This window comes from Labrus mixtus, chromosome 14 (assembly GCF_963584025.1).
Source record: "Labrus mixtus chromosome 14, fLabMix1.1, whole genome shotgun sequence".
NCBI classification, from domain to species: domain Eukaryota; kingdom Metazoa; phylum Chordata; class Actinopteri; order Labriformes; family Labridae; genus Labrus; species Labrus mixtus.
In genome coordinates this window covers 9,939,939-9,960,299 of record NC_083625.1, presented here as the reverse complement: position 1 = coordinate 9,960,299, position 20,361 = coordinate 9,939,939, and the positions used below count along the sequence as shown (strand labels likewise).

Here is a 20,361-nt window from a genome sequence, read left to right as displayed (position 1 = left end):
AAAAAGAAAGTGTGGGAGCTGTGACAACAATAAAACAACAATTTAAGATTTTAAAAACACAGGCACTGTTCAATGGTCTCACGCCTCCAAGTGGAATAAGTTCAGGTAGTTTTAATTCAGTATATATATGTATATGTGTGTTGTCTATTTTTTTTTGTATTGTATGTCTTTTAAAATGGACCTTGAGTCTGATAATAAAAGTTGTTGATGATGATGATGATTAAAAAGACAAAGAATTTCCACATTTCCAATATTCTGCCTGGACAACAAAAAGACTTTAAAGTCATTTTTCTCAGTTCTACACTCTGGTGAGTTCAGGTCTTTTTGCCTTTGTAGGGCAAGTATACAAAAAATGTGTGCACCTATTTTAAATTCTTACAGCACGCCGCCATCTAGTGGACAAGACCTGCAACAACAACACTGAATCCCATCATGCTTTGCCGTGCCCGCCGACCCGAATGCTAACTATGCTATGCTAACTGTCGCTAGCAACCGGGAGCGGACATGTTGAACCGACCCTTTCCTTGACTTAACGTCGCTATAAGCGGGGGGGAAAATCGGGAGTTTCGGGGACGGCCCGCAGCGTTGGGCAATCATGGACGCCGTTAACGCCTTCAACCACGAGGTAAGCTGTCGTCAGGGCTCCCAGAGACCCGTAAGACACCGAGTTTGGGGGATGCTGGTCATGGTGCTGTGATATTGCTGAAGCTAGCCCAGCAGGACAGAGCAGCGGGCCTCAGCTATCTGGACTTGTCCATCTTACCTGGACAGCTTCACATGCAGCACTCGTAATGTTGCAACAGAAACAGCGTATCATGTTTTCCGCTTACTATAGCAAGCTAAACAAAAACGCCACAGCAGGCAGGTCACATTAGTTACAGCAGCCCTGCACAAAAGTTCCACTTGTGATGATGTTAGCTTGTGGGTAGCATGGTCACACACACATCTGTGTTTGGGGTTTTAATGCTACTGCAAACGCACAGCGAGCATACTTAAACATCTTTCATAGTATCTTTACTCACTCTGTAAGATAGTAAATTAAATATTCTTAGCTGCTTCGGTTGTAAACAGCCTCCTGAGTTTCCTTATAAGATGTCTGGTTCAGTTATTGATAGGCCTTAAGGATGATGCTTGATACTGTTGTGAGTCCAGTCAAAACACGGGTCTGTTTTTGATGTATTTTGTCCCTCTCTATCATCAAGCTTGTCCTTAACATACATATTGGAACATATCATTATTGCCCCTTAACTGTACTGCCCTGCAAAGGCAAAAAGACCTGAACTCACCAGAAAAATGACTTTAAAGTATTTTTGTTGTCCAGCCAAATGAGTTGCAGGCAGAATATTCTTTGTCTTTTTAATGAGGTTATTAATGTTCATAAAAATCTTGAGCTCAAACATGACCTTTGACCCTTATTTGGAAGTTAAGGTACTCTGCCTTTGCATTGCCTGTACAATAATAAGGGGGTCATGCCAAGGCAAAAGGCATTAACTTCCATTTGTTAGCTCCCTTGGTTGCTGATCACTGTATTAAATCAGTATATGATAATAATGATGATAACATATACATGAAATATAGTGATCATGGCACAATTAAGTGCTTGATGACAGATATTAAAACAAAGGCATAACACCTTAACTCCACTGCAGTGAAACAGTAACTTCACTTTGATCCGCAGTAAAACAAAGGCAGAAGACCTTAACTCAGTTTGAGTATTCCTGAATGCTGCAGTACAAAGACAAAGACCCTGATGAGTGAAGTTACTGGACTCTGTCTTGGTTTCTCGAGAGCTTTTGGAAGTTAAGGCAAATACAACCTGCTATTTTCTCAAAAAAAACAACACAATTGACTCAAGATATTTGTCCATATAATAAAGCACATCTGTAAAGTTCCAAAAATGACAAAAACTCATTTTTGAAAAAAATTGAAGTTACTGCCTTTTGCCTTTGTAGGGCAGTATTGCACTACACCAGTTTCTATATGACTTTCTTCTTCGGTAGAGACACTCCTAAACTTGCATAGATTTATTCTACCTTTGCACCATTCTGTAGAAAGGGCTGGCATGCTATTTAAGTTGTGCTGCTCTGTGTTGACCCTTTTGAAGCCTAACCTCAAAACCAACAAGCGTCACACCTGAGTGGGCATTGTAAAACGTAATCGTACAGACTCAGGTGTACATTTGGACACCCTGCTTGTTTTACAGTAGGTAAACAGAAGATTGAAAAGGGAGATTTCAACTTTAAACATTAATTGCTTTTTTCACAGCAATGAACTGTTCTTTGCTAAGAGATCTCCCTGATGCTAAAAGTCCATAATCCCAATGTTATAATTAATAACCTGAAAGATAATGAATGGTGGCTACAAATTAATGATCAGTTAAAAAACTTAAAACACACTTTCATAGACAAACATTTAAGGATGATACGCTTTTAAAGATGGATGTATTCTTTTACCCAATGTTTCTGGTTTTCAGATCTATTTTGTTCAAATTTCTTCCACTTTAACATCTGGCTGTTTATCAAATTAAAAGCAATGAAACTATTTAAACACTTCACTTCTGTATTTTCATTGGTTATTTTCATTTCTCTTTCTACTCATCTGTTAAACTATCTCTCTCTCTCCAGTTATTTTCATTGATGGACTCCAAGCCCCCGATCTCTCGGGCAAAGATGATCTCCATCACCAAATCGGCAATCAAAGCTATGAAGGTAAGAGGGACTCCTGCAACATCTATTTGATAATCATACTCGGCACATCTAGGAAAGATATCCCTTAATGTGAGACCTATGTCTAAATGATAACACCATCACTTGCCTGTCTTTCCCAGCTCTATAAACATGTGGTCCAAATTGTGGAAAAGTTTATTAAAAAGGTGAGATGAGCCTTTTCTAAATCCAGCTTTTACCATGCAGTTTCTTAGCACCTTATATGGAAAAATCTTATATCCGTTTCCTTCTTTGCTCTCTCCAGTGTAAGCCAGAGTATAAGGTCGCTGGCCTGTATGTGGTGGACTCCATTGTTCGGCAGTCCAGGCATCAGTTTGGATCAGACAAGGATGTGTTTGGCCCAAGGTTCACCAAAAACATTACAGGAACTTTTGAGAACCTTTGCCTTTGCCCAGTAGAGGATAGGGTAAGAACCAAAAATGTGGAAAACAATATATAGCTGTTGTTTTTAGTGTTTTAGTCTGTAAGATGATACTACATTAGGGTTGAAGGAATTTGCTCACATTAATGAAAATGTCAATTTTGGTTACTTCAGTTTTTTATTTTCCTTTGCAGAGTAAGATTGTGCGGGTGTTGAACCTGTGGCAGAAGAATGGAGTGTTCAGAATCGAGGTTATCCAGCCTCTCCTGGACATGGCTGCTGGATCTAGCAGTGCTGCAGCCTGCATAGGCACTGATGAGCCAGGTAATATATGAGGCAGTAGTGTATTTCTTTTACATGTTTCGAACATAATTGAGAATAATGCATGTTTAAAGAAGAAATATGTTTGTTTGCTTCATATTTAGTATATGATATGATGAATTGTCACTGAGGCATTTTTGCTTGTGCTGCTGCTCACACAAATGAATGCTATGCCTCTTCCCTTAGGTTCTTCCCCACCTTTAGCCAAAGAGCCAGTTACCGCGGTAACAGCAAACTCCACCACGACACCTGCTGCTCAGCTGCAAAACTCTGATCCCTTTGCTGCTGTAGCGCAGCTCTTTCAGTCCTCACACGGCCAGCAGGTGAGTGTAGTAGTTCATAACACAATCCACACGATCATTAGGTTTGTATTATTATTCTTTGCACGTCTAGTTAACTACTGCTACTGACATTTCTTTCACTCTTTAAGCTTCAACAGATGCTCCAGAAATTTCAGCAGCAGCCAGTGAAGCCTGACACCAACACTCAGCCTCCTCTTCATACTATTCAAACACAGGTCCAAAACATCACTAGTGGTCTGGGCATGGTGGCCCCGCAACCTCCCCCGCCTGCCCAATCCACCCAGCAGAAAACAGCCTTTGACAAGGTGGCTGAGCAATTTTTTAAGTGCAAATACCAAAGAGCTAAATGTACTCTGACATGCCAGAAGCCAGGCATTAATGTTATCATTTTTGCATGTTTAACAATCATCACTTGACTCGTTCTTAGAAACTTTTGGACCGCTTCGACTACGACGACGAACCAGAAGCTGGGGAAGAAACAAAAAAGGATGAAAATTCATCTCAGCCCTCCTTGTAAGCCTTTCATTTATATAATTTCACTTTGAAACTGACTTCGTGTGAAAATCTGACTGTGTATTTCTATCATTATAGCATGCAGCAGTCTCCAGCCTTCCTGCAGCACATGGAGCACTTCCAACCGCAAATGATGAACATGTCGCAAGATATCTCACAACAGGTATTAAAAACAAACATTTAAGGATTTTGAAGGTGTTGTAACTCATTCTTTGGTTGTTGTTTCATCTCATTGATTTTAGTTCCCTATTGAAGCTAATGTTATTAGCAAGTTAGCTTTGCATATATTGTACAAACTGTATACAGTTCAGTATCTCCTCGTTTTTAAGGCAGTCCCTTTAAGAAAAGGAGTTTTTAAATCATTACATAGTAAACTTTTAAAAGTTAATTTTATGTTAAGGAAATAGAGTTGGCATTCATTCAATTTGTCTTTCCCAGGTTCCTCTTCCTCCAAACGGCCAGCTCCAGGCCTATGGTTTACCAGGACAAGGCTTTCCAGTGATGATGCCTCCCATGGGTCATACTTTACCAGGGCAGCCCCACCTCGGTTCTAATAGGCCTCCAGCCTTCCCAGGGTTATTCCCTCCTCACAATGCAACCCAGCAACAACAGGTAGACTTAAAAACAGGTGCAGGATGTGTAAATCCTACATGGTGTTTGGAAAGTCAATTAGAGGAAAACTAAATAGTTTGTAAATTTTATTTTTCTGGTTAAATTTAAATCATATGCTAGAGTGGAAACACCAGTTAAAAAATGTTCTGTTGTTTGAATATTTAAATAGATAATAGAATGAGTCAAATCATAGAAATGTCTATTCTGTGCCATGTCAGGATGTGTCCTTGGATATGGACCATTCATCCATGAGAGATGGCAGACACGGTCGACGGTCACACTCAGGCTCAAGGTTAGAATCTGAACTAATACATGATGTGTCAGGAAACGTATTGATGCGTTGCCTTATTTTTTGCAGAGATGCTCATTGTCTTTTTTGCGATATATCATGAGCTGAAATGTTTTTTTTTTCTTTTTTTTTCTTTCTAGGTCTCCAAAGCGAAGGCGGTCACGGTCAAACTCGCGCACACGGCGATCTAGACACAGACGATCCCGCTCACGCTCAAAAGACAGGCGGCACCATTCCCCTCGGCCCCGCTCGCTGGAGCGCAGGGAGAGGGAGAAAGAGAGAGAGCGGCGGCAGAAAGGCCTTCCACCACCTAAAAGCGAAGCACTTAGCAGTGAGTCATAGTCTATTTATGATCATGTTTTTTGTTTTTTTTAAACTGTATTATCTTCAGCTAAAATGATCTATTTGGTGTGCACAGAATCTTTTTGTAATTGTTTAATATCACTCTCACTCATTGTGTTTTTCAAATACTTTTCCTTCCTTCAATTCCAGTTATCGATTATGCTTTTGTACTACTAAGCTCTTGCTCACGTAACTCTATTGTTATTCCTTTTCAGTTTGCAGTACGACTCTCTGGGTGGGCCAGTTGGACAAAAGAACACAGCAGCAAGATGTTGCCTGTTTACTGGAGGAGTTTGGGCAGATTGAGTCCATCAATGTAAGAAGGCCTACAATGATTTTTGCATCTCCTTATCCGATGACTTATTTTCAGTGTTTGAAATAATATGATTGGCTTTCTCATGCAAGTCATTACAATAACAGCTCATAGCCTCTAATTTGTTTTTATTGATCTAAACCTAGTTTTGTTCAATCTGTCATAAATGTTAAACATTTTTTCAATTGTGTTTGTCTTCCTCTCCCGTTTAGATGATCCCTCCGCGTGGCTGTGCCTATATTGTCATGATACATCGGCAGGATGCTTTCAGGGCTCTGCAGAAGCTTAGCAGAGGATCTCACAAAGTTAACCAGAAAACCATTAAGGTGAGCAGGCAACAAACTACTGATCTGTTTAGTGGCACTAATCAGAAAAGCTTGTAGATTCAAAAAAAAGAACTTGAAATGTAATCAGTGGTTGTGTTTGTTCTGCTAGATCGCTTGGGCTTTGAACAAAGGCATAAAGCCTGAGTTCAAACAGTACTGGGATGTGGAGCTAGGTGTCACCTACATACCTTGGTCTAAAATCAGAGAGTCTCAGGTTGAGGAGCTGAAAGAAGGAGGAATACTGGATGCAGATACTTTGTCAACAGGTGAATACTCTTAACAGACACACAAACAAAATCCGACGTACATTGATAGCTTAGAAAGTGCATGTTGGACGTCCAGTTAGTCACACTGTTTGCTAAAGCAGAAAAGGCTTCATGCACCTAACTGAATCTGACTGGTATCTGTCTTTTCAGAGTGGACTACAGTGAGGAAGACTCTTGATCTTCCAGAGGAACCGACCCACAACGGCAGGTCGGAGCCACAGCACCCTGAAGAGACACAAGTCTTACCTGTGGCTGCTCCAGCTGCTCTTCCTGGACAGGTAAACAATGGCTGCAAGGTATTTTTAGTATATACAACTTTAAGAATAAGACATGTGGTGATCTCACTGTTTGTGAAACCAACAATTCTTCAACTGGTACAAATGATGTGTCTAGTGTAGCTTATTTATGCAGTCACTTTACTCCTGGGTGTCACTGTTAAGTATTAAATTAAGTTTTCTTCTATGACCTCTCCAATAAACCCTTGTATGTGAATTCTCAGGTCCCTCCAATGCAGCAGCCAATGGTTGGCGTGGGTCCTCTCCAGCCTCCTGTCTATCAGGGTCCTATAGGTGTGCCTCCACCTTCCTTCCCCCCAGGCGTTCCCCCTCCTCCATTCATTAGACCTGGCTTCAACCCCATGCAGATGCCTCCAGGTAGCACCTCCTACACCTGCTATCAAACCATTTCTCACTGGATTTTTTATACAGGTTCTCTTTTATAGCAAGAGTTCGATTTAACCTAATCAATTGGTTCAACACCCTAACTCCTTTCTTCTCTCCCAGGTTTCCCTCCTCCAGGTTCCATGCCTCTAGGTCCCCCTCCTACTTCCAAAGGTGGAGCTGAAGACCTGCATTTGGACCCAGCAGGTCTAAGCAACAGAAACAATGATGAGGGGCTGGAAGGCCCCAACATCTTTAACCAGTTGGGACCCATAGGTCGGTCATATTTTCTTGTTTGTTGTTCTGTCTTCCCAAATGTAAAGTGGCTTTTACTTAAATTCAGCCATTAAACCTCCCTTTTGTTAGACTTTAAAGAAAGTCTAATTAATAATTAAAGCTATTTTTTGTTTCTTTAACATGTGATCAAATAGGTGGACCCATTGGTGTTCTCCCAGGTGGTCTTCCAGGGAACATCCAACCCCCCTCTTCTGGTCTGCTGGGCGCACGACCTGGCATAATCCCACTCCAGCGTCCTCCTGTTCTCCCACCTGCACACATGCAACGTTTTCCACCACCTCATGTAGCACGACCCCCTCATCCCAACATGCCCCCCATGCCCCCGCAGATGCTGCCCAGAGGGCCACACCCTCAGATGATGCACCATGACCCCGCTCCAACTAAAGGAGGCTTTGGGATCCTCCCCCCTCACAATATGAGGGCTCCTTTTCCTCCACAAGGGCATGGCCCTCCTCCTCAAGGTCCTCCCCCTCCTCCTTTCATCAGACCAGTGGCTCCCCGCGGAATGGAGGTGCCAGAAGAAATGGATGGCAGACCATTCAGGGGAGAAAGGCCTGGTTTCCGGGATCGAGAGCCGGATAGGGACAGAGACTGGGATAGAGACAGAGATAGAGAGAGGGACCGAGGTTTTGGAGGTGGAAGGCGTCCATTTGGTGATGGAGGGAGAGGTGGAGGAGGCGAAAGAATGGATGGGAGGGACAGGCTTGGAGGCTGGCAGGAAGACGGAGCTGATAACCGTGGTGGAGGATGGGAGAGAGACCGAGACCGAGATCGGGACAGAGACCGCGATCGGGACAGAGACAGACGAGACTGGAGGGAGAAAAGAAGCAGTCTGGACAGTGACAGGGAACGAGGAAGGAGCGATGATGGGGAAAGGGAGCGAGGGAGAGGGGAAGGGGGAGAACGGGGAAGGGTTGAGGGAGGGAGTCGAGAAAGAGGGAGAGGAGGAGGAGGAGGTGAAGGAAAAGAAGGGGACAGGCCAAGGCGGTCAGAACGTCGAGAAAGGACCACACGTTGGGACAGTGATGATCGATTGGCCAAACTGGAAAACTTGGACAGAACCTCTAGCAGCACAGAGCAACCTTCTTTGACTCCTTTAGTTACCGTGGAAAAAGAAGCTCTTGAAAAGAAGGAAGAGTCAGAACTCTTAGCGCCTCCCTCGGACGTAACTAGTGCTGCTGGAGAGCCTGAGCCCTCTGAGCCCTCTGAGCCCTCTGAGTCCTCTGAGCCCTCTGAGCCCTCTGAGCCCTTACCATCAGCTCAAAGTGAGCCTACAGAAACAAAACAGGAAGAAGCATCATAGACTAGGTCACTCCTCCTTCAGCCAGAGACTGCTGTAAACCACTGAAATATATAAAATCATGTTTTCCACTTTTTTTTTAAACCAGCCAACAATTAATTGACAGTTCCTGGACAGTTAACACATTTCTTTAAATCATACTTTCCCCAGACATTATCAAACACGCATAAATGCTTAGTTCCCTCAATGCTATGTCGAGCTGAGCAGTGCATGTCAGCTGCAGAAACTTTTGCTTTTCATTTTGGCCTGTACGTCAACAGGTGAGAGCGGACACACTGTGTTTGTAATGTGGGTTAGGTGTTGCTCATGCACTGCTGCTGTGCCTAAAAAAAAAACTAGAGAAACTGGAGGCTCACCAATTGTAACGGCAAGACACTTGTGGTTCTCAGTCAAAATACACTAAAAATGATATGTGGAGAATCACATTGACAACATCTCTACAGTTTGAACACCTACCTACCACCTTTCAAATCCAAAACTCCCTCTTTCTGTTCTAGACTTTTGGCTCAAACTTAAGAAATGAAAATGGCAACAAGACCTAACGTTTCGCTCTAGGGCAATTATAAAAGAAGACTCAATTTAAAGTGACAGAGCTGGCGGCAGCAGCAACACCTGGCACTCAGCCTGTGTGGTCACCGTGACAGTACGAGATGCAGCCATTCAGAGGCAGCCGTCACGCGCTGCTCAGACGTCCTGTGCGTCCCTAGTGTAATAGGCTTATGGCCATCAAATTTGGCTTTACATCTGTGTCTCGAAAATCACATGACCACTAAGTGGTCTGCAGTTGAAAATTGGCTGTCAAGTTTTTCTCTTATTAAGTATTAATGGAGCTTTTGCATGCTAACTTAGCTCTGTCCATCTGAGATTAATTTGAGCTCAGCTTTTAAGTTTTTACTTTGTTGGTTTGCAGATTGAGAGAACAAATGATTCCTTATTTGACTTCCAACCTCATCTGTGTGATAGCAGGCACTCCTCGACAAGTTAGTATTGTCCAATTTAATGTTTTTTAGTTTTCCTAAATATGTCAAACACTGAATTACTTCTCAAACCGCTGAGATGGAGGCACAGTTTCTTTTGTTTTGTCAGCTCTGAATTGCAATATCATAGCCAGTCATGCTAAACAATTAAAAGGGCAACAATAGGTCTGAGATTTTGAGACCAGATTTGGGTATCAGAAGTGTACTAGTGCCTGTTTGTAGTCCGAGTAGGACAGAGTAATTACACCTGAACAAGCTTAGCTTGGGTGCATTAAATAGTGTGTGGAGAGCCAAAGAGACCCAACTCATTGGCCTTAATGAAATTGTAGAACCCCACCCTTCAAACATCTGGAGACCGCTTGGCTTCTATTTCAAAATCTATCTACCTTTATATCTGTAAATTGGGATCTCAACTCTTTTCTCCGATTGCAACACACTTAATGTCATGAACAATGGAAGAAGTGTCCTCACTCTTACATATTCTTGATGCAGTAATTGATGAATCATGGTCATGGAAATATACAGGTTATTACCTAATGTCCTTAAAAACCTCTCACTTGATACATATTTTATTAAACCTTCAACACAGCTCAGCTTATTCTCACAATGTGTCAGAAAATATCGGCTTTGTTATATTTGAGTGATAACAGGATTTACCCAGTTGTTTGTGAAATACATTAACACTCCAGTCACTCTATTAGTATTTAGTGGATTATGAGTGGTTCACATTCTTTGGTGATACTGTACTCATTTAAATGTCACTTTAAAGCAGCTTTTTATGTTTGCATGTCTTCATCTTATTGGGTTGTAAAGCTATTGTTAAACACAAATTATGAGGAAGCTCAAAACTTGAAAGATAACAGTGGCATTTATGTCTCTAGATTTTGTTACTTCTGGTCAGAAAGGCATTTTAGAAAACAATTTGGATTTGACATGAATAAAAATTCAGAAAAGGAGAAAAGGTCATGGTGTATTCTAGTAAATCGTCCTTGATACACAAAAATAATTTGATCATTAAAAGTGGGCTAAACAGTTTGATTGATTTAGACAGAGATCTTGGTATGCACAATAAAATGTATACCTCATTTGAAAAAAAAAAAAGAATCATATTTAGATGTGATACAGTTTAGAACGCTAGCAACAAAATGGGAATTTCATTTTTCATCTTTTTTTTATGGTAAATGTTGCATCTTTTCCTGAATGTGTAAATACTTTTTGTTTTTCTGTTGATAAAATATAGTAGAAGCTTTTCTAGATCCATCATAGAAATATTCAACACATAATTATTAATGAGTACTGAACACAAGGAAAAAAAGCAAGAATTCAGGTGTCTCTTTGATCAGACCAAAAAGCTTTATATTTTTGTCATGAAGTACATCAGTCAAACACCGTTTCATTATTCTTTTCTCAACATGAAGATGCAAAAAGTGACCCCTTGGCTGAAATGTGTGTGTTAAAAAATTGCTTAATCTACAGATTTTGAACTTGGTGTGTGTTTAACTGAAGACATACTGTATTTGGTGTTGGTGTTCTGCTTGCCCAACCATTTTTTTTCTATAACACAAAAACTTAAACTTTGAGGCACCAAGGGCAAACCTCAAGTGATGAAATGAAGAGTGTTGCCGGGGAAATACTTCTGTAAATATGCTTTCATAACTCACAATTTGGACGGTATAATGGTAATCGTTGTTTATAATCTGTGATTTGTTTGTTCAAAAGAAAGAAATTGACTTGTAAGGAAATGCAGAGGCCCTTTGCTTTAACGTTTTCTAACCCCTCATGCTTTGAAAGTTGACAAATGTTTCTATGGTTTGTTAAAGATACAAGACATGAACATAATATCTTCTCAGCCATAGGAAATTGATTTTAATAAACTATTTTTGTACCAAATCATTTTTCATGTTCAAAGGCCTTTTTTATGTTTCAAGCTCAACTTGGATGATAAAAGATAAATGGAACGGATCATAATGTTTTAATTCCATGAATATAAGTATTACTTTTTATGTTGAGTGTAAAAATCCAGTTTATGATTGTTCCCTAACTACCCATGGTAGAATAAACTGATAATTGTTTTTTATCAGTTAGGTATATTTATGTCTTAATAATGTAAAATATATATATATATTTAAATTGTATATTACAAATAGTTTTCCTTATATATTCATCCTCATGAAATTTCACTTTCCTCTTTAATGTTCAGCATACAGACTATCATTCCCACTGGCAATAGAGAAAACAAAAGGGGACTTTATCTCTGGCTGAAAGGGGTTTATACTGTATATTTTACCTTTATCAGCGTCTTCATGTACCAACCTGTGGCTATGAAGGAACATAAAAAGTAATGGGAATTTTGTCAGGTTATTTTTAATCAGACAAATGACTTTCCGACTAGATTTATAATCTCACAGTATAAAGTGATGTGAGGGTGTATGTTGATGCTGACAAACATAAAAAGTAGCAGATTTGGTTTTTAAATATTAGACTACAGTGTTATCTAATATGTTAATGGATATTCATAACAACCAGGCCATCATTTTTTACTCGACATATAATTTTTCAAGGGACGCGCATACAGTCGTCTTTGGACCAGCCTCTTTACCTTTACCAGTCTCACTGCGTAATCATCAGCTGCCAATCAAAATGTGTTCTGTTGGCTGTGCACGGCTGTGATTGGCTGTCTTTAACAGTGGTCCGCCCACCATGCGTATACATATTTTGGTTGTCTCTCTCTGGGCCAGATCAGTGGCTGAGGAAACTTGACGTCTTTAGAAGCAACTGCAAAGATGGTGGTGAAAGCTGTTTGCGTGTTGAAAGGAGCTGGAGAAGCCGGTGGGACCGTGTATTTTCAACAAGATGTAAGGAGAGCATATTTTCCTCTATGAAAGATATCCGTATAGTAATGTTACTGAAAGTACCCGGAGGTTTGACGCGCGTCCTGCAGGGTGCATTGGCGCTCGAATGCTAAGCTAGCTTCGTTCGTCATACTGGAGCCAGTTTGGTTAGGAAGTTAGACCCGGTATTCAGGGTGAATCTAGCCGGTATGAAAAGTCATCTAGCATTCACATACCTAGCTGAGTTTTTTTTTTTTTGAATCCCAGGTTACTTCACGCTGTGCAAATGTATTTAATGTCTTTTAGCGTTAGCCTGCTTGTTACAAAACCTCAGTGTTAGATAAGTGCGCACACAGTCATTCACTGACTGCTGGTTGTCACTGCCAATTAAAATAAGGCCGCATGTGCAAACTAGTTTTGATTGCATACTATTAAAAGTGCAAATATTGTCTCTTCAGTAGACTATCAACCTTTGAACGATAATGGTCTGATTTGTAAATGATCAACAGCGCGTGTGTAGGAAACTCCTGTTGCGCGTTTTCATTGACATTTTGCAGCGTCAATATTAGCAGTCTGGTGGGATTAATTTAACCATATACCATGCCAGGAACAGGGAACGATTTATTTTGTTTTTAGTTATTTAAAAAAAATGTCTGTTGACGGTAGAAATGCAAAACCACTAATTATATTTTTGCTGAGTCACTGCCTGTTTATGTTCCCTTAACCTCGAGCATCTGGCCTTGATGTGGAGAGAATTGGGGAGAGGAGGTGGCTGGGCAAATAATGTGCAATATGTAAACAATTTCTGACTATTGAAAGACGATAGCAGAATTTTTGCAGAAACTATTGAGTTTGTTTTATATATTGATAATCAATCATGCATTATGCTACTACTGCAGTGTTGTAAAAAATCTGTCCAATTATAAGAAAATGTAATTTCTCTCCTGCAGCATACAGTTATGCATCTACTCCAGGATTGACTTGTTTAAGTTTAAAAGTTAAAACCAAGAGGGAACACTTTTATTTTAATGTTTCATGATGCTCCCTGCATGGGTGGAAACCATATCTCGCTGCTACCAGCGTAAAGCAATAATGGTATCACTCAAGCCAGTGCAGATGGGCAAACTGAGATAGACAGCAGCCTGCTAGACACAAGTTCGACTCCAGTGGCTTTGCACAAGGGCTGCATTATCTGTCATGACATGGTCTCCCTATCAAGATTTCAGTTGTGCATTGTCCTGCATATTACTTGGTGTAGAGAACAATTCAATTGGCTGGAGAAAGCTAAGTTTCTAAATAGTTTTTGCTCAATTGAATCACAGTAAACACCCGTGTGCAATAAAAAATGCATGCCTGCATGGAATCCAAATATCACTTTTGTCTGATAACGTTCTGGTGTGGCCCTTATTCCTCAATCCAACCAACAATACAATATTTCATTCCCTTGCTGAGGTTCAGCGTCATATCTGCTGTCAATCAAGCATGGACTCTGCAGTCAGCACATCCAGTCCAGCCTGAGATTTATAAGAACATTTCCATACCTTTTTATTTACTTTGTTGTAATGTAAAATGTTGATAATGTGTTAAAAAAAAAAAGATTATTATCATTATTTTAGCTAAAACAAGGGATGACTCAATGCCATGTAAGTTGAGTTACAACAGCAACATCATGTTTGTTATGTTTCTTAGCAATCTAAACATGGTGGGAGTTGCTAATCCTTGTCATTGGAAGATTGAGCAAAGCTTTGTTGAGATCAAGGAGATTATGTCTTTTTTGTAAAAGCTATACTCTCACTAGAGGGGATTTAAAAAAAAAAATGTATTGATGTCTCATGGCTTCAAAATCAAATACCAATTGAATAACTTCTCTTTAGTTTTCCATGAACATCTTGTCACTAATTACTGACTACCTGGGTCATAAGAATGAGATGGAAATAATCATTGTTTGGCTCACATAAATCCTACTAGCCATGTGTCGTTGACAGCTCTTTTGTGTCTTTGTCCTTGAAATGACACGTGTTTATCTTGATTTTTTTTTAAAGAGTGAGTCAGACCCTGTGAAGCTGAGCGGAGAAATCAAAGGCCTTACTCCTGGTGAGCATGGTTTCCATGTCCATGCATTTGGAGACAACACAAACGGTGAGCTTCTGAAACAAGTAGTGGCTTTATTACCCTTTACAATATTGCTAGTAATAATAAATATTACTGCATTGCCAGACTGAGCATGAAAAGTGTCTTTTCTGTTTTCAGGGTGCATCAGTGCAGGCCCTCACTACAACCCCCACAGCAAGAATCATGCTGGTCCTCAGGATGCAGAGAGGTGAGTGTAGTCTGAGGGGAGAGTGCTTATGGGTCGTTAAAATTTTTAGAAAATCATTTTGCCTTATAATGCCCATAATAACAGTTTGTGCACATTTTAAAATGTATCAGAACCATATACACACTGTTGCAGTAATAAATGTAAGTCTCCTAATTGTATAAGTTTACCATATTTTTTATAAGAGTTTGTATAGCTCAAAGGAACAAAAGAAAACAAAATTACTTTGAAAAGAGAAGTCATTATCACTATTTTTATTGAATGTGTTTTCTTCCTCTACTTTTAGACAAATAGAAGAAGTAGTTCCCTTCACTTCCCTTTTTACTGTTGTACTCACATCTGGTTTTACTCTTTGCAGTGAAACAAAAGTAGCTTTATAACACACCTGCCTAGAGCAATCATTCAGGGACAAAGTGACATGCAGCAAAGTTTTCCCAGCCAGAAAAATACAAATATGAACTATTGACGATACATTTAAGTAGTTTCATTACTTCCACTAGTTAAAAGAATGGACTTTATAACTCTGAAAAACAACAAGGAAATTGTATTTTTCCAGGACAATAGTAATAGCACTTCTCCAAAAACGTGTTCTATTCTTGTTCATAACACTTTCTATATTCTGGATGTCTGCAGGATGTCTTCTGGTCTAATACTTTCTTCAATCAAAGCTTTCAGTTTAGAGTATTCATGTGCAGGTGTAAAATATAATTCTTGCTTTCTGTGACTTTTTCTGATTGCAGGAAAAGTTTACATGTTGTCTGTGAAGTAATTGTTTCAATGTGCATTTAAAAAAAAATGTGAACAGGCACGTTGGGGATCTGGGGAATGTGACGGCAGGAGCAGATAATGTCGCCAAGATAGACATCACAGATAAGATGCTCACCCTCACTGGCCAGTACTCAATCATTGGAAGAACTATGGTGGTAAGGAAAAGTGCAGACATGAATTTTTTTTTATCTTCAAAGGTGTGAACTATTATTGAATGGAATTAAAATCAAATCTTTCTGACGTGTTTAGATTCATGAGAAGGCTGATGACCTTGGAAAAGGAGGCGATGAAGAGAGTCTAAAGACTGGAAACGCTGGTGGACGTCTGGCCTGTGGAGTCATCGGCATCACCCAGTAAACAATCAATCAGTGCGGCGCACTAGAAACGACTTCTCCCCACAGCACTTAAGACCAACATAGCTACTTGATATGACAGTTCGTCCTTTTCGTTTGTCTGGATTTTTTATTGTCTAGTCCAGAGTAGGTAAGCCAAGCTTTACCCTGGTCTGTCCTTCATGACAGTTTGTATGGGTTTATGTGTCTGCTGATTAGTTTTGGCCCCAAAGAATTGTTAACAGATGTATACAATTTACAGCGCTAATCAATAAATTGTCTATTCATCTGAATCATGTGTGATGTTTTAACATGTTGACACATTAAACAAAACTGAATTTACTATCATTCATAGCTGCATATCATAGCAGTTAGCCATTGCTCATGGTGCTCATTACAATTGTGGATTGAAAAATGTTTGCTTAAATGATGTATCTTTAAGTAAAGACACTCATTCCTTGTCCAATTTAAATATCAGGTGAAAACCAGGCATTAGGAATTTCCACTTTGCTGCAGCTTTGCAATATTTAATTTTCTGTGATTAGATTAGAATAATATGGCGAGTTAATAGAGATGAAATATTTCAATGTCTCTTTCCCAAAAGGTGAATGAAGGTAAATTAAATACTCAATGCCTGGATTCCAAACTCCCAAAATTCAATTTTCATTGTGTCTAAAGTGCTTTCAGAATATTAATATTATAAGTTGTTTTAGCTCTGCTGTACAAAATCTACAGTAGCATATAGGATCTTGCATTTTTACTTGAACCTGTGGCCCTCTCGTGTGAAGGTCCTGAGAGTTGTAATTGAGTTCTACAACTTTGACATTGAATGTTGGTTTCCTTACTTTATTATAATCCATATTTTTTTCAAGTTTTCAATAACAGAAAGCGTGTAGGCTACCGGTTAGTAAAAATAGGAATAAAATGTGTGGGTTTAATATGATGCACATTGAGTGAACTGTTGCGCAAGGTTGCACAACGGGACTTTGGTCTCAGGTCAAATATTGGGGTCATGAACTCTGACACGTTAAATTAGGCTTATCAACGCAGTCAATGGTCATGATAACGAGGCGGGCTAGCATCCCCTTAACGACGGCAGGGATGTAATTTCAGGTAAGACATACATTTTAAAGTATGAATTCTTTACTGCGGTCAATAATTTGTGAAGCACTGTTTGTAAACAGTTTGTGTTTCGTCACTCGTCGTTGGACTGCTGAATAAACTACCTTGTTGGTTGTTATTTCTCTTAATACGTTTATTGACTTAATTTAATTTTGTAATAAATACATTTGAGTTTAAAAATGAATGTAACAAACTAATTAGACTAATTGTTATCTCTAGTGTCGAATATTGCCTATTAGCTAGGGCTCTAGGTCATGATCATCATAGACTGTAGGAGACCCTAATTTATCTAATATACCTAATGTAACTCTGACTGTATAGACCCTAATGGCCATGATAAGTGGGTAAAATTCCGCCTACAGAGACGAGAGAGAAACAGAAATATTCCATGAATTTGAATAAAGTAAATTTAAGACTGAAACTGCAAATATTGTCGCAGGTGCTCTTTCACCAAAAATATGTCTCAGATACGGCAGATATCTGGGTTCATGTTTGGTCACCGGTGGTCTTTCACGATGCTGCTGCGCATCCCCCCTCGAAGAGATGCAAGGCCAGGGTAGAGGTAAGAAAATTGCAGAAAACACCCTTAATTCACAAACGTAGGCCTACAGTATTTAAGAAGAAAAGATAAATCGTTTTAAAGTTGTTTATCAGGACACAGATATGAAAGTTCCTGACACAAACCTCATCAAAAGCGTTCACGTGAGTTATGCATTGAGCTGTATTGTCCTCTAGAGGGCGTTGCTGCTCTTCATGATTTGGAATTTATCAAGTAAAGCTCTGATACTCCACTTAAGATTACGTTTATTCTCCTCTTCATGAAAAAAAAAATGTGCTCGCTTTGGGGTTTGTTTGTTTATTTATTGTAAGGGTTGTGTCCTTCAAATTGGTGGCTAGTCATTTCTGCAGGTACATGCTATTAACATTCAGACCAAACTGGCATTATGCTATAAACTTGAATTCATTTTATCATTTAAACTTTAAAGCATTGACTGATGTTGCACATATAGAAACATTACATTTTATGAACATCCCAGACAGGCCCACTAAATTTTTTAAAAACGGTTTATGATTGGGCATTTTTGGCTGAAATTGTAATCTTGGCTCTGCGCGTCATCCATGGTATTAAATTGAACAGCTGGGCCCATCATTGGCCAATACGCATGGAGACACACACACACACACACACACACACACACACACACACACACACACACACTCATTGTACACATTCCTGCCTACAGATAGCCAGGGCTTGGGTACAGAAATTGCATGCTTTTAAAAGCCTTTTCCTATTCATTGGAATGGTGGATGCTCGCATGTGAAGTGACTTGGCGCTCTTTCCCAGGGGAAATGAGATATTGGAGGCCCTTCAATGGAGCTAATACCTCAGGGAATAATCCAGAAGTAAGCTGCAGAGCTGTGTTGAGTTTAAAATCATGCACAAAATGTTTAGCTCCAGAAAGGTGCAGAGGAATAATGATATACAAGACATGAAGAAATCTATTAACATATAGAATATACATATAGAATGACAGTAATTTTTTCCTGTTCCCAGTTCAGAGGTATTTTCCATTGTTCACTTCTTTTAAATGCATTCAGGTAGTATTGATAAACTAAAGTATAAAGTATGGAACCTCAATCACTTGTTATTTTATCATTTAAATATATGTACTGTTATGTTAAGTGACACAGCAATTCAAAGGCTGCATGATGCATTAACCTTCACACATGAAATTAACTGTACCCATATGTTTGTCTGCTGTGCTTGGGCATATTTGGTGATGCTGTTTCAGGCCAAAAAATCATAGGCAGCCCAAAACTGCATGTCCAAGTTGAAATATCTGAATTAGTGTAGACAGATGCAGCCAGCAGGGCGGAAAGACGGACTGACTGTAAAAGCTGGTATAAATAGCCTGGGAGTGGAGGTGATGAATAATAGAGACTACCAATGCTCCTGACAGTGAGGGAGAGAGGCCATGACAGCAGGCGGGTTCAGAAAAGCTTTGCAGAAAAGCATAAAAGTATAAAAGAAATATAACAGAATGAGAAGTTTCTATGCAGCTGTTTAGAGGATCATGTGAAAGGTCATACAGATATCGATACAATACTGACATTTTGATTGAACTTCTAAGTGCACACTTGAAGTGACAAAAGCATACCAACAATAACACCAACAATCAGCCTTCACCTTTAATTCAAGTCTATAGCAAACACAAAACAGACACATGCTGCACTTATGTAAGGCTTGGAGCATAACTGTCACTTCACCTCAACGTCATGCTCTCAGGTGAAAGGTAACGCCTGGGGTGTATCCTTCCCTTTAATAGTCATTGCGCCAGGATTATACAGGGTAAAGTAGCCTTTGTACTTGTGTACTGGTTTTACAACGTGCAGTCCTTTTGTTGCTGACCTTGTCTTGCAGGAGTGCATCTATTATTATATATTAAAAGAGAGGGGAAAATGTATTTTTATGAATTGATATCAAACACCACATTGTACACTGTTGGTCAGGCGGTCCCTCTGCTGTTTACTGTCAAATGTCTCTAAAATGGAGGTTCTAATTTTTAACCAAGTTTGGTTAGTGAAAGAAATGTACTTTACTGGGGGCAGGCGTGTGGGTTCATATATAAGTATACTTTCTCTGTTAGAATGGTTGTTTTCGCTTTTTTTCCTACCCCAAAAACGTTGAGTTTAGCACTCAGGAGTACTCATGACAAGAACCAGTGTGGTCACATTTCAGGAGCTTGCTTCCCATCATTCTCCCCGGGGCTGCAGCAGCAGATGTATGGCCTAGTACTGCAGGTGAAAACTCTCGACAGGCTTTCACTTGTCTAACAGCTTCATGGTATACATATTTGATCCCACCCAACTACACTGTGAGTAAGTTATTTATCTGAATTGGAATATATGGCAACAAGGGCTGTATGTTGTTGAAAATCATCATCATCATCATCATCAATACATATAAAATCAAGATATAGGAATACAGATTTGATACACAAAATGTTGTGTGAAATTGTTGGCCTGTTTCTTCATCTTGTTTCTGAAGTTACATGAGCGATATGATCTTACTTCTTGCTATATCAGTTTACTATTATCGCAGTGTTCCTTGAATAAATTAATTTATTATCATCGTAGTCTCAGATAACAGTTCTGTTGATTAACCTATTACACAATTAAAGGTTTGTTTGTTTCAACTGTAACTGTCTTGATAGACAGCCTCCAATCCAGTTACTGCATAGGAACAAAGACATATGTTTTGAAACAAACACAGAAACCTTTTCTGCACTCGAGCCTGAATGATCCTATTGAGGCATCGATGCTCACACCCCTATGACCCTTCTCTTTTCTCAGGGGTGGGAGTTCAGCTTCCGGTACACCGTC

At 39.7% G+C, this 20,361-nt stretch overlaps 2 protein-coding genes across 2 annotated transcripts; both read left to right on the top strand.

Annotated features, from left to right (window-relative positions):
* The first annotated feature begins 496 nt into the window (after positions 1 to 496).
* On the top strand, positions 497 to 11,497 carry scaf4a (SR-related CTD-associated factor 4a). The gene is made up of 19 exons (XM_061054968.1): positions 497 to 625; positions 2,625 to 2,708; positions 2,828 to 2,872; positions 2,971 to 3,132; positions 3,282 to 3,411; positions 3,595 to 3,731; positions 3,839 to 4,015; positions 4,138 to 4,223; positions 4,302 to 4,386; positions 4,662 to 4,835; positions 5,054 to 5,127; positions 5,265 to 5,455; positions 5,682 to 5,782; positions 5,992 to 6,105; positions 6,215 to 6,371; positions 6,522 to 6,649; positions 6,871 to 7,024; positions 7,154 to 7,306; positions 7,462 to 11,497. The coding sequence occupies exons 1-19, from the start codon at positions 596 to 598 to the stop codon at positions 8,628 to 8,630; spliced, it is 3,351 nt and encodes a 1,116-aa protein (XP_060910951.1). The 5' UTR covers positions 497 to 595; the 3' UTR covers positions 8,631 to 11,497.
* An 815-nt stretch (positions 11,498 to 12,312) lies between these two features.
* sod1 (superoxide dismutase 1, soluble) lies at positions 12,313 to 16,145 on the top strand. Its single transcript, XM_061054967.1, has 5 exons — positions 12,313 to 12,459; positions 14,478 to 14,574; positions 14,686 to 14,755; positions 15,558 to 15,675; positions 15,770 to 16,145. Exons 1-5 carry the CDS (start codon positions 12,388 to 12,390, stop codon positions 15,875 to 15,877), a joined length of 465 nt encoding a protein of 154 aa, XP_060910950.1. The 5' UTR covers positions 12,313 to 12,387; the 3' UTR covers positions 15,878 to 16,145.
* The last annotated feature ends 4,216 nt before the right edge of the window (positions 16,146 to 20,361 follow it).

Bases quoted from the DNA above. Each gene is read 5' to 3' on its own strand.
- scaf4a (XM_061054968.1), top strand. From the start codon at position 596: ATGGACGCCGTTAACGCCTTCAACCACGAG. The intron at 2,873-2,970 runs GTGAGATGAGCC...TGCTCTCTCCAG, and splicing joins TGGAAAAGTTTATTAAAAAG to TGTAAGCCAGAGTATAAGGT. The intron at 7,307-7,461 runs GTCGGTCATATT...GTGATCAAATAG, and splicing joins TAACCAGTTGGGACCCATAG to GTGGACCCATTGGTGTTCTC.
- sod1 (XM_061054967.1), top strand. From the start codon at position 12,388: ATGGTGGTGAAAGCTGTTTGCGTGTTGAAAGGAGCTGGAGAAGCCGGT. The intron at 14,575-14,685 runs GTGAGCTTCTGA...TTCTGTTTTCAG, and splicing joins ATTTGGAGACAACACAAACG to GGTGCATCAGTGCAGGCCCT. The intron at 14,756-15,557 runs GTGAGTGTAGTC...AAATGTGAACAG, and splicing joins GGTCCTCAGGATGCAGAGAG to GCACGTTGGGGATCTGGGGA.